The following is a 14,197-nucleotide window of genomic DNA, read 5'->3' on the forward strand; positions in this document are numbered from 1 at the left end:
ACCTTAAATGTGTCCACTGTGGCAGTGAAAGGCTCCTAGAAACGTCTCTGTGCTGCTTAGTCAAGTTAACCTAGAATTACCTGGAGGAAAGAATCTCACTGAGGAAATGCCTGGGGCAGGGGGACCTGTGGGCAGCACTACGCACAGACAGTGGTCTTGGGTTGTATAAGAAAGTGAACTAAGCACAAGGCTGTAAGTGAGCCAGAAGGCATGCCAGCAAGGAACATTCCTTCATGGTTCCTGCTTTGACCTCTTGCCCTGACTTCCCTCGGAGACAGATTGTGACCTGGAAGGACACGCCAAATAAACCCTTGCCTCTCTGAGTCATTTTTGGTTATGGCATTTGTCATGACACCAAAATGAAACTAGAACATATCCCCTGTCCCCCCACCCCGCGTACAAACATGCATACACTGGCCAGTCACACGGCACAGGGTTGTTACCTGTGTGTGCCCGAAGGTGAGCCCTGAGTTGGCTGGGCTGGTGGAAAGTCTTGCCACACTCCACACAGACAAAGTCTCCCTGGCGGGCCTGTGTCCGCTGCGTCCCTGTACATGATGTGGCATAACATGGGGATGAGAAGAGGAAAGAGAGAGGGGAGGGAGAGAGGGAGACACCATTAGTCTATGTGACATATCAATGTGAGAAGCCACCTCTGGGCCCTGGTGACAACTGTCAGCCTTGGCTTGGCTTGGCTGACAAGCCGGGCACACACAGGGCTACAAGAATGCATAAATTACAGGGAATTAAGCATACGCTCCAGGAGCAGGACAGGGGACAGGGTGGCACTGCCAGACTGTGTGGTGGGCACGTGGCTCCAAGCAGCTGGATACATGCCACCCAGATGTCACCTGGCTCTCTCAAGCAGGGTAATAAACAAACGTGACTTCAGTGTGGCAGAGACAGAGCCTGGGGGTGACGGGAAGTGATTAGGAACGGGGTCCACCATCAGCAGCCACCCCAGCTATGATCCCCACCTGTCTGCCTCTGGAGCTCTTGACTGGCAGCAAGCAGCAGACGGTAGCCCCCAGTGTAGGCTGTGCCTTCAGCAAGGCAGGAGAGCAACAAGCACCTATATACCCAGAGCCTGAGTTCCGGCCTTCCCTCAGAGCCAGGGGCATCATGTGACTTTGCCAGGAGAGGGACTCCCCCACCTTGGTTCCTTCTCCCACTTCCTGTACAGCCTGCTGCAAAGAGCCTTCCTCCACTGTGTGTCCTTCCCCAGTCACTCAACTGAACAGGAGCTGGAAGTTGCTCCTGTACCACGAGTCCTTTAAATGTCTCGTTTACCTGGATGCTGATGTCCCTAACATCCAAAAGGTGACCATCAAGGCAAGCAGAAAGATTGTAGGAGGACACCTAACTCCAGGACTGTCCCCTAAGTCTCCATAATCAACCGGTAAGAACTGGCTACAACTGCATCCCATTCCTTACTGAGCAAATGAAGGAAACGAGTCTGCACCGTGAGACCCTGAGACTACGGCACTTCATCTCCTGTAGACTTCCTCGAGACACAAAGACGGCTAAGAACTAATGAGAAGTCGCTGATGAATGCACACAGCTAACACTCACGGTGGAAAATGAGGGTGACCCCATGGGAAAAACCACAGGTCTCATAGTTATGTGGCCTCTCTCTAACATATGACCTGGGCAACGGGTCCAGGGAAGAAAGCAAAGCCATCAGACCTCACCAAGCCAGACAATGGAAAAGCAACCCACATGGTGACAAGGCCGCCTGCAGGGGAATGTGTGTGACCCGCACCTCACCTCACGACAGAACCAGGCACTTCAGGGCACAGAGGATCCCGGTGCCCACAGAGCTCAGCCATCCAATCAGATCCCTGGGTTCTGCAGACTTAGGTCACACTTCCACAATAGAGCTCAGCCATCCAATCAGATCCCTGGGTTCTGCAGACTTAGGTCACACTTCCACAATAGAGCTCAGCCATCCAATCAGAACCCTGGGTTCTGCAGACTTAGGTCACACTTCCACTCCAGTCAAGTGCTGACAGGAAGCCTGTGGAGAGCGGTCTCCTTTCTGGGAACGCTCATCTGCAAAGGGATCTGTCCCCTTCCATTTCTACCCAGCTGAATGCCTGACAACGGTCCACTCACAGTTCTTCTAGAACCTTCCTAGGTATACTTCTCTGGCACCAAAACACCTCATCCAGCCACACCAGAGACACCAAGGGATGACAACAGTGCCAACAGCTGCCATACAGCCCCCATCTCTAATTATCTTTCTCTAACTATTTTTGTCTACTTCCTGTCCAAGCAGTGTGCGCTGAGCTGACACACATCCGCCCGGCTCGCCCTTCTACTTTTTTTTTTTTTTTTTTTTGATTTTTCAAGACAGGGTTTCTCCGTAGCTTTTGGTTCCTGTCCTGGAACTAGCTCTTGTAGACCAGGCTGGCCTCGAACTCACAGAGATCCGCCTGCCTCTGCCTCCCGAGTGCTGGGATTAAAGGCGTGCGCCACCACCGCCGGGCTCGCCCTTCTACTTTTTAAGAAAGGACATTTGCCCATGATAGCTGATGATACCACACCCAAGCTGCTGGAGAATTCCAAGTTACTCTGCGATTTGAATAGAAGACTACCTTGGGAACACAGACAGCTGCAGTGTGTTTGCCTAGAGCCTCGGCCTGCGGAGAGAGGTGATAGGCTCTCCACAGTGAGGATACAGCTCTGCCCGTGCAGAGAGAGGAGACAGGCTCTCCACAGTGAGGATACTGCTCTGCCCGTGCACAGAGACATGTGCAGACGGCAGGGTTTCTCACCATAACCTTGTGATGGGTGATCTGTGAGAAGAAAGACAAGGCTAGAAACTACTCAAAACAATGAGACAGGTTTTGGGTTTTTTTTTTTTTAAGTTCCAATAAGGAAGTACAGGCACAATGTTTTATCCAAAATTATCTCTTTTCCCTGCCTGCAATCCATATTATCATATAGCACAGGCATTGCAGACTGAGGACACAGTGTCTTTCCACGACTACTGTATGAACAGACCACTGATGGTACACCCTGGGTTTCCAGACTACGCAGTCACTCTGCAGAAAGACAGTGAAGACAGCGGGGTTTATTCTGAGTCCTGGCCCCTAAGGCAGCAACAAAAGTAGGGGGCCCCACAACCCATCCCTACAAAAGCATCACCTAGACTAACCCAAATTAACATAGGGCACACACAGGGCAGGAGCAGCATGGGCCAGAAGGAGTGGGGGAGAGGGACTTTCAAAGCAGGCCATCTTCTTCCTGTCTCCACAGCCTGAGGTCCTAGGGAAGCACACGGAGCTGTTGGCTCTCAAGCTGGTATCCCATTCACACAGCAGTTAGTTCTGATTAACTGAAACTTTTATGGCCTCCTGAGTGTGGGATCCCTGGCGGCCGAGCTCACCAAGGCATACACTGGCAGTAAAGAGCCAGATCCGTCACAGAGGCCACCAGAAGTAACTGGTTTAAAGAGAGGATCAGAGTCGGTCACTAGAACATGGTGTGGACATCCGGGTCAGTCACCAAAGGTCAGGAAGACAGGGGAAAGAGATGTCAAGAACTGGACAGCCAAGAAGACACGCACCGGGGGAACGAAGAACAGCCTCCCACCCGCAGCTGGCCCTTCTGGTACCTCACGACAGGGCAATCCACAAACAGCACAGAACTGCGGGCCCAAGAACCTCCCACATAGCCAACACGGAGACCAAGAAAAAGGAACCTCACCAGCAGACACAGCCCCAAATCAAGTGACAACCAACAATCTCACCAGCAATCCACTGCCATAGAGGATCAGACTACCAACCCAGGTCTCCGGGGGTGCCATAGCCTTGCAGTACCCTAATGGTGCTGCCATGATCCCAGATCTGAGTAATAGATGACAAAGACAGCTACGTCGAGGAGTAACGGCTTCAGGAAGTGATGGGCTCATGACATAGGAAGCTACTCAAGGAAATGGTTACGCCAACTGGGAGTGGCATGGATTTGACTTTTTGGTGCAGAGGCTCACTTAGGGAGTGAGGCTGGCCTTGAATTTGCCATCTTTCTGTCTTCTTGCTGTTGTTCTAACAGGTAACAGGCTCTCCATTTCCCTGGTGTTACGTTAAAGTGGAAGCGACCTTTGATTTACAATCAAGAACGGTGCCATCATTCAGGGCCACCAGGCCCAAGGCATCTCGGACCAGTAGGGAAAATCTGCAGGCAGGTTCTTAGGAGCGCTACTAGCTACTAATACTCCAGATGTCCACGTGATGCCCCAAAACTTACCACCTCACTCACAACGCTCATCAGTTCACGAACAAACATTAAAAATCACTGTCCCCTGCCCCGCCACAACCACCTCCAGATTGCATGAATTTTGTCTTTAGACTTGGGCCCCATTTCCAAGATACTATCTATGCACAGGGAACTATTCCGAAATCTCAAAAGATCCAAAATCCAAAACACCCTGGCCCCAAACGCATGAGATCCTGGACCAGCACTGCTATGAGCTGTTGAGAACGACAAGGAGGACTGGAGACACCATTACGTACTGCTTGAGAAGCAGAGACAGCTCAATCCTCCAGTCTTCATTCATACATCCAAGCTCCAGCAAGACCCTGCCAGCAGGGTCTAAGACCTAATCATCACACCCAATGGACAGTTTCTCTTTTAGGAAGCAACCACAGTGAATGTGGACCAACGCTTTAACGTGCCCACATGAAGTGTGGTCAGACCTGTCTGCTTCTGTCAAGCTGCAGTGTTACAGAGTAAATTAAGTGGGCTTCTAATTCAGTATCCACAGGAAGGGGACAAAGATTGAGACTGACCCAGACACACAGTCTCTAGGGGGAACTGTTGAGCTCCGGGTAGCCGGGTCAGGAAGAGCCTTCAACTTGCTGGTCTCTCTCTGCCTTGAAGACTCAGGCAGGAAGGTATGTATACCCATGACCTTTAGGGCAGCCAGGGAGGAAAGGGGCCCAGCCTTCTTACCTCTGTGCTCAGGCCCAGGGCTGCTGACACCCCAGCCCTGGTAGAGTGTGGCGAAGTCCTTTGGAATGTACGTCTTAAAGATACTGAGGATGTCCAAGCGTTTCTCCTGTCCCTCAGCTGCCGGCTCCTGCTTGATGGAGTGTAAGATGGGGGGCGCACCAGGTGGGGCCTGCAAGGCTGGGTCCCCTCTGGACCCTGCTGCACAGGTGGCTAGCGTTCTCAGCTCCTGGGCCGCCTTCACAGGGGGTTCTCGGGGAGGTAGAGGAGAGCCTCCTTCGCCTTTCGTGGGAGGCTGACCCTGAGGCTGAGGACTGAATTTGGCTTTCAGAGAGTCTGGGGCACTGTGCTTATTCGGAGGGGCAAAGCCAGCCCCCACTGCAGGGACCCCGAGTTTCTCCACCGGCTTGCTATTGGCTGAGGGCTGGGCACCTACACGGGTTATAACCGAAGGTGTGGGGGTGGCACTTCTGCTGAGGCCCCCACTGCCTGGGGAAGGTGCCATCTTGGAGCTGGACTCCTGCTTGGGTTTGGTCAGGGGTCCCTGCACACCAGCGCTGGGAGGCTCCTGGCTATGGCCAGCTCTGGTCTGTCGATATCCATCAGGGCTGGAGGCCCACAGGGCACAGGGGCCCCCAGAATGGCTCTCCTTATTCTTAGGCATGCTAGTGGCTTTTGTGGTCACCCCAAGGGGAGAGGAGCTGCTCTTTGATCCTGGTACCCCACCTGGCACCTGGGTGCGGGTAAAGCGAGCAAGGAGCAGTGGCTGGCACTCCTTGCCCCCAAGAGCAGGCGGAGGACCTGTGCGCCCACTACGAGCAAGGAAAACCAGGCTGCTGCGAATGCTCTTGTGGCCGTTGGGCTGAGTCCAAGGGGGCGCCACAGAGCTGCAGCTGACCCTGTGCCAGATGCGCTTGTGCATCCACAGAACCTCGGGGTAGTAGGTCTTGTGGTTACAGTAAGGACACGGGTGAATGACCAGGGCCGCCTGCAGGGAGCATGCGTCCTTACTGCTGGGGTCATCCCGGCTCGACTTCATACTCAAGTCCAGCGGAACCAAGTCAGGGGCGGGTGCCCGCTTTCCTGCCCCACAGTGTTCCTTGTGCAAATCGGACAGCTTTTCTTTTGAATGCCCAGCCTGGCTGTCCAAGGTGAGCTGCAGGCTAGATATTTCCATGCTCGAAGGGAAGTCTACCCGGTCAATAGTGCCGGGCACCTCCTGCTTGGGGTGAAATGCTGGCATCTTTAAGTCAAGAGAAAATCTATGCTGCTCAGGACCCTTGGCAGTCTCTCTGCTGCTGCTTTCAAGTATGGACACGGATGGCGTGGCAATTCCCACCTTGGGCTCGCTGATGTCTTTCTCTGGCAGGTTATTTCCGAGTTTGTGACTCTGGTCTCCGTTGGAGAGCACGGTGGGTACCACCTCTCCAGAAGAGCAGCAGTGCCGTGGCTGGCCCCCTGCAGGATGCAAAATGTAAAAGGGGACGTTAACCACTTCTCATCAGAGCAGAGTAAGACACGGGGCATCGAGAGGCTAGGCAGGCATTCCAGGGCATGCCTGCCTCACATCAGGACCAGGGCTTGGTATCAGCAAACAGGGCGTTCTGAGATTGGGTCTGGAATGAACTACACAGAGAGAGGTAATGCTATATCAGGCGGGCTGTCAGTTTTCAATCCACTGAAATGACCCAAAAGACGGGTGAAGAAATCACAGTATCTTGTTACATGTAACTACACCCCTACTGATTAAAGAGGAGGTGGCCAGTTATAATTAGAAACTGAGGGCTAGCAAGAAGGCTCACTCGGGAAAGGTACTTGCTCCTTACTGCCAAGCCTGAAGGCGCGAGTGGGATCCCCAGATGCCACGCTGTAAACAGAGGGGGCACAGACCCCCACAAGTTACCCTCCGATCTCCATGTGCATACTGTACGTGCAATGCAGTCCCACACGTTACATATATACAATGCAGTCCCACACATGTTACATGTACGCAAACAACTGTAATAAAATAACACTTTCAAAGAAATGGGGAAGGGGGCTTAACTGTGACCACATGGTAATTTACATGCTCTAGAACTCTGCAAGACATTCATGCAATCTGTGGTCGTCACAGAGCATTCTGTGGTAAAAGCCAGCACGGAGGCCTCCATAACCCTGATCACACTGAACAGTAGGGAAACAGATGGTCCCTAGGACCACCAGGCTCATCTCAGAAACTGCAGGCTACAGAGTAACTTCTAAACTCTAAAATCTCAATACTAAGTTTCCCTTCCCAGGCCTGTGCCTATGCACCCCCGCTCTGCTATGCTAGGTATCTCTACGGTATCACCTACAGGTCACCCAAAAACTGATAGGAATCCTAAGTGTCTCACTCAGTGCAGGGGAGGTGGGTGCAGATGGGAGGGTATTCTGTGGGTTCCACACCCAGGCCCCTGACCTAGAAGGAGCATGTGCTGGCCGCACCGCCAGCTGGTTAGGGCTAGGCTCTGCATTGCTACAGCAAAGTCTCCTTTAAATTTGTACTGATGTCCTGGTTTGATTCACACCTGGGTCTGAGCCTAGGCCAGGACATACCTTGAAAAAGTCTACCTTAAATTTTCACTATGTCTTGGGACTATTCACAATTGGGTGTGAATCTGCAGGAGGTGCCCCGGAGATGCCCAAGGCCTCGCTAGAGAACACAAAGACTCTTTACCACTGATGAACCAAACACAGGGCTTTTGGCTCACAGCCCTGACCCCTTAGAGTACTGACTGAGATATCCAGAATCACTCGTGAGAGGGCCAGGAGTTTCCCAAGGCTCCAGAGATCGAGTATCGGGTAGAATGCGGGTGTTGACTTACTCAGTTCTTCTAAAATGTTCTCTGTAGGTTAGAGAGATAGGGCTCGGGAACGTTATCACACAAACTCTGTCAAAGGCGCCTTTGTCAGGGCAAGAAAACACCTATGGCAGACAGCGTCCTGCGAGGAGGAACAGAGATAATGCTCCTTTCCGAGGAGAGGGGGCTAGCAGGCATGATTCTCAACTCCAGTCTCCTAGCAACTGGGACAGGATGCTGAGGTCAGGTAAGATGGGGGAGAGGGGTGAGGTGTCCACGTCCTCACTCTGCTCAGTTCCAAAAAGCCGGCTGAAGGTGACTGAGAGTCAGGGAAGTCTTCTGTTCTGAGCCTGTGCTAGAGTGACTTAGAAACCACACGGCAGACACCATCGTCACCGCCTGGAATGTGGACACCATGAGACTTTGGGAAATGAGGAGGAAAATGAGTGGGGTGGGACCATGTTTCCTAGCAGTAATGGCATACGGACTCACAACACTGAGCTACCCTGGAGGAAGCAGATGTTCATCACTGACATCCGGCAACCACGGCTCTTCTCAGGGGTCCCAATCGTGGCTCCTCAGTGGGGGCTTTGGAGCCAGGACCATGAAGAGACCCTCTAATCATGTCACTTCCCAGCAAGCCACACCTAGTCTTTCTCCTCTGCACTGATTTCCATCAAGGTATTTTTTTTTAATCAAAGCAGCAGAAATGAAACCAGAATGATGTAGTTCTGAAATTTCCAATTCTTTCTCTTCCAATAGAAAGCCAAGAACATGACTTTTTAACATTTTTGAGACTGGGGCATCCACGGTGAATGAATGACATTTTCTTTATGTAGCCAAACACTTCTGAATAGTTCATTGGGCAATTTCAGCGATTTGGCTCCACCCACAAGGACAACAGGGGAGAAACCTGCAGGAGTGCCGCAGTCTGTCACCCCCAGCTGCTAGGCTCAAACACAGGACAAAGAGGAGGAGAAGCAGCTCCAGCTTCCCACGGTGTTCCTCTGGAGTCCAGGGTATCGGAGACAGGAAGGGTTTGCAAACCATGGGTTCCCAAGCAGGAGGAGTCTAGCCACTCCTCCCACCTCATGTCACTAGGCTGGGGCACATCTGTGCCTCTGAGTGTGCTCCATGACAACAGAGCACACAGAGGCCCCTAAGTGAATTACTAGGTCCATTTGTGTATTGAGTGCTCGACACACGTGGGCTTGGCTTGTCAGATATACTGAATGGCTAGAGTACCAGGGGCAGTGGCTCACAGACACAGATAAAAACACAGTCAGCAACTGACTGCCTTTACTGAGAAAGCTAAACAGGCCATCCTGAGATACCAACAGTTTCTAAGTACTCTCTGCTGGGTTTGATAACGTATTATAAAAGCCCATGGATGATGTGACTCCCTTCATGAGAGCATTCTAAGCTGAGGACACAGAGGAATGCCTGGACAGGCAGGCGCTCATCTTGGGGTCAAGGACAATGTGGCTGACTCTATACGGCCGGGAGAGACAAGTCCATGGTGCCTTACAAGAGGAGGGAAGATGTTATGGTGTTCATAGGCATAGGACGTCACCAGCACAGTCGTCCCACAGCAGGGACAAAGGCCAGAATGAAGACAACACAGAGACACCAGCCTGGAACCTGGCAGGGCAAAACTAAAAAGGGACAAAGTAGAAATAACGAGGAGACAGGGAAAGCTAAGGGCGTGCCACGTGAACGACTCTGACCCCAAGGAGACTACAAGACACCTGCCCTGAGGGTCAGACCAAATGAAAGGCATTTGGGCCACAATCCTGGAGGATGCGACCCCACACAGCAAGATCTCAAACACTGAAATCCAAATACCAGAATCTCTAAGCTATAAAAACTCCTAATTCCTTAAAATTCTGAAACAATCAAACTTCTAGTTCTGGGTTAAAATTACTAATTTCCAAGCCCCCGTGAGATGGCTCAGTGTTAGGTAAAAGGGCTTTGCAGCCAAGCATACGGTGAGTTCAATCCCTGGGACCCACATGGTGGAAGGAAAGAACTTACTTCATGAAGTTGCCCTCTGACCTCCACATGTGAGCTTCCTAGCATGTGCATAGGTGCACGTGAGCACGTGTGCATGTACGCGTGCACACACACACACCCTTCAAAAATTCTAAAACCAAACAAAATTGTCCAAAAGACATTTCCTTACACTCTAAAAGGAGGACTTATTTGTGAGTCATATAAAAACATGAACACTTCGTAGACTTTATATGCTACTGCAAATCACAAATCATCAGAATATATGTAAATTCATACGTATAAACTTCGAGGCACACTAAGACAGAAGCTATGAGCAGCCAGACCAAGCTAATTAAGAAACTGCCACAATGGTCACCACGGCATCAGCAGCTGCCAACACCACGTCTGGAGAGACAGAGGCTCTCACGAAACAGACCACACACAGCCATGTCTTCCCTCACCAGCATCAGCCAAGATCCTTCGTGCATGCCCGATGTGTACAGTGTTTTTGCAATAACGTAGTTTTGCCAACTTTGCAAAACTGTACAGAACACATGAATTCCATAAAGGTCTCCGTATGATTTATGTATTCAGTAATAGAAATGATGTAGAGATGGAACACATGCAGCGTGGTGAATTACTTAAAAATAATATTGGCAATTAAAATCATGAGGGGAAAACAAATACAAAAGAAAAAAAGCTGAGAAGAAAACCCATCTCTAAATCAGCGGAGTGGATTCTGGGAGATCCCACCACAGAGTCATGAAAAGCTGGCCGATTCTTGAGTCCACACGGGGTTTTCTCACTTCAAGATCATGGCTCAGCTCAGAAGGCAGACTCGCGTATACACCACTCAGCCCTGTTTCTGGAGTCACTGTGGTTTGAAGAAGGCTGACATACACGCTGCCCCCAGCCTGGCCGCTATACTGTCTAGGGCTGAGGCTGTACAGCCCCTGCCTTTGCTTCTGGAAGCCACTGAGGGCCCTGGTGCTCTGAGTCTCTGATGGTGCACACCTGCTAAGTGGGCTGTAACCAAGTAAACAGACACAGAGAGAGGGAAGTGGTCCTCTGCCAGGTCAGTCCCCTGTACCCTCTCCGTGGGTTTCTTTTTTATTGTTCAAGATAGGGCTTTCTCTGGATAGCCCTGGATGTCCTGCAACTTAGCTCTACAGACCAGACTGGCCTTTTGGGTTTTGGGGTTTGGGGTTTGGGGTTTGGGGTGTGTGTGTGTGTGTGTGTGTGTGTGTGTGTGCATTGCCTGCAGTCAGATTTCCAGAGCAGGTGTTCCCCATCTGGAGACCGGCCCTACTGGACCAATAGTTACACGAGTTTCTATTTCTGAACTATTGGTAAGAACAGACCTTTAAACTGCCATCTCCCAGCAGGAAGTCTGTGTCCCACCTCACATGGCCAGCTGCCAGAACAGCTGGTTCCACTCCAGAACTTGGTTCCTGCACCTCAGCAAGCTTTGTCCCAGGAAGGTAGTAGTGGTTTGAGAATCAGAGCATCAAGGAGAGCCACACTTAAGAAGGGGTACACTTAATAGTGCTACACTGGTACAAACTGGAGGGAAGATGGGGGGACCACTAAACAGTGTATGGAGGAGCCCCCGGAACTACTAAGTCACTCAGACAGCACTGTTCGAGACAATGGGTACCAGACCTGGCAAGGAGCATAGGGGAGAGTCACCCTGGAAAAGAGCAAGCAACAGACATCCTGATTCCTGAAGAGAGGACACCATTGAGCCCTGGTGGCTTGGGAACCAACATGGTAGGGTCTCGGACAGAACATACAAGATGAACAACAAGAGGGAATCTCAGCTTGGAATAAAACTGATATTAAACCAAGCCAGTACATCAAGTGGGGGGGGGGGGGGACCCACAGCAGCCCGGAGAGTGGAAGCTACAACTTCCCTGAATTTCCATGCAGACTGTCTTAGGGTTACCATTGCTGGGATGAAACACCTTGACCAAAAGCAACTTGGGCAGGAGAGGGTTATTTCACTCGCGGTTCTGTATACAGTCCATCACAGAACGCCCTTGGGGAGGAACTCAAGTGGGGCAGGAACCTGGAGGCAGGAGCTGATGCAGAGACCATGGAGGGGTGCTGCTTACTGGCTTGCTCCTCATGGCTTGTTTAACCTGCTTTCTTGTATTACCCAGCACCACCAGCCCAGGGATGGCCCCACCTACCATGGGCTGGTCCCACCCCATCAATCACTAATTAGGAAAATGCCCTACAGGCTTGCCTACAGCCCAGACTTGTGGAGGCAGTTGACCAATTGAGATCCCCTAGTCTCAGATGACTGTCACTGGAGCCAAGTTGACGGAACACCTAGTGCTCACAAACTAAAAGCCTGTCTCTCGAGCTCCGCCCAGTCCGGGATCTGAAGCTCTGCTTCAGAGCCTACAGAGGCTCTCTCCCCACCGGGGCGCACACAGTAAGAACTATAGCACACACACACACACACACACATCCCACTTCCTAGCTAGGTTTGAACATACTCTGACCTAATACAATCTTTAACAGTCTGTGAAAGTTGACAGAATGGTAGGAACTCTCTCATAGCAACTTCTAGAAGCCCTGACCTGCAGTGCAGAGAAAAACTGACTCCCAAGGAAATGCAGGGTTTCTGAACAGACAAATTTGCCAAATCACACACAAAAAAGTTTAAAGTCTGAGAAATATTTTTCAAAGGCTTTCTCTCATGAGTAAGGGCAGAATCAGCAACAGTATGAAGGTTAATCAAAGGTCCCTGGCCTCAGCGAGGGTTTCTGATACTAAATAGCAGTTCCTTACCCACAGAATCCATCCCATGCCAGCAACCCAGAATTTCCTGAGTCTTCTGAACTCAGCATGAAAACCTCACAGCTTGTTTTAAATTGGACGCACACTAGAGTGATGAAATCTGTCTTTTTCCTGCTACCCCAGGTCTTCTACGCCTTCCTGGGTCTCCAGCACTAACGACCAACTATGTCTGAGGACATGAAGCTAAGAAGAAACTGGAGTAAGTTTAAAAGCCAATTCCTGGTTAGACAGAGATAGCCTCACTTACAAACGCAAGCTAGGCTGGCTCTGGGCATGTGTTATTCCTCACACGGAGGAGCTCCCCCAGAGAACTCCCCCAAGAACTGTTGGGAGAAGGGAGAGTGTCAGTGGGAGAAGGGAAAGAGTATCAGTAAGAGTGAGCAGAAAAGCCCAGTGAAAACTCAGCATGCAACCCTGGCATCACCACTGCCCACCACACTGCACAGGAAGGGGTGGGCATGGGGTCTCCAGCTGCAAAAACTACAGCATCAATAAACCGCTCACCTGTGCGCTTGCACAGATGACTCAGGAGAAAAGGGAAGAGGAGGCTAAGGCTCCAGAGGAGAGGTGTAGCTGTACCCTCTCATCAACACGGGCAACACGGCCACGGCCTAGCATGAATGTGGCAGAAAGGTCTCCTGTAGCAATGTATACTTATCCAAACACAAAATCAATCCAAGGTCTGTATACTGTATGAAAAAACTATAATGATCCTTCTTTTAAAAATAAAAAAAAGGGATCCGAATTATGTATTAGCCGAACCTTGGAGCTTACTGGACCAGCACGTGCCTTACTGGGAGACAAAGGCCGTTTCATAACACAAGCCTTCTGTGTTCTGGAAATAGAGGCAGACAGTGCTTGACTCAACAGCTGCCCTGACGGTGTCGTAGCCAGCGCAGTGTGTGGGTATGACCACCAGGTGGCGCCTGTGCCCAATTTATGATCCATTTCCTAGCCCTAGGCTCCGTGTGTGGTCTGCTGTTTTAGAACACGGCAGGACAGACTACTTCTAAGCAGGTATTCATTAGCAGAAAATGCACCAAGCGCTTGCGCTATAACGTCGTCAGACACGATGACTTCTTTGGAAACCTATCTGCAAATCCTGCAATGCACTATGTGGACTTTCATCCAAAGGTCTTAAAACATCTTAGTTTTGGTTTCAGTATTCCTCAATATTATCAAACATGAAACACAGGGGACTTTAGTAATGGACTTGAACTACCTGAAAAAAATTAATCTAAGCAAAATAATATATCTATATGCATAAGACTTACATTACAGACTATGCATTCAACTTCAAAGGTGTCTGGTATTTTTAAAGGCATCCAATTTGATGAGGTAGCAACCTGCTTTAAATACCCTAATGATTCAGTAACTGATTGAAGATGTCTCCCCCAGCAGGTGTTACTACCTTGACTTCAACACAGTTCCTTAGGAAGTTAGAGCACAGGCACCCCAGATGGCCAGGGACTGAGATTTTCCAGGGCCAGTAGATTCAGCTACAAGGTCCAAATCCCAATACTGCATAACACGCATAACAGGGGAGACACCTCGCCCACGCCACCCAGCCTCACCTAAGAAAGCTCCTCAGCCATAGGAAACCTGCACTCCCCCTCCCCACCCCC

At 50.7% G+C, this 14,197-nt stretch overlaps 1 protein-coding gene across 4 annotated transcripts in view; it reads right to left on the reverse strand.

The window, feature by feature from the left end:
• Positions 1-14,197, reverse strand: part of Znf516 (zinc finger protein 516) — an 88,695-nt gene that overhangs the window by 10,844 nt on the left and 63,654 nt on the right. For all 4 annotated transcript variants that reach the window (XM_041640837.1, XM_041640838.1, XM_041640835.1 and 1 more), the window contains exons 3-4: positions 4,957-6,411; positions 444-548 (exon numbers count right to left, since the gene is read on the reverse strand). In XM_041640837.1, the coding sequence (XP_041496771.1) occupies positions 444-548; positions 4,957-6,411 (1,560 nt within the window). The remainder of the gene's footprint in view (positions 1-443; positions 549-4,956; positions 6,412-14,197) is intronic.

The sequence above is a fragment of the Microtus oregoni genome, unplaced genomic scaffold, assembly GCF_018167655.1.
Source record: "Microtus oregoni isolate MIOR12 unplaced genomic scaffold, Mior012 000065F_ref0000479, whole genome shotgun sequence".
Lineage (NCBI taxonomy): Eukaryota > Metazoa > Chordata > Mammalia > Rodentia > Cricetidae > Microtus > Microtus oregoni.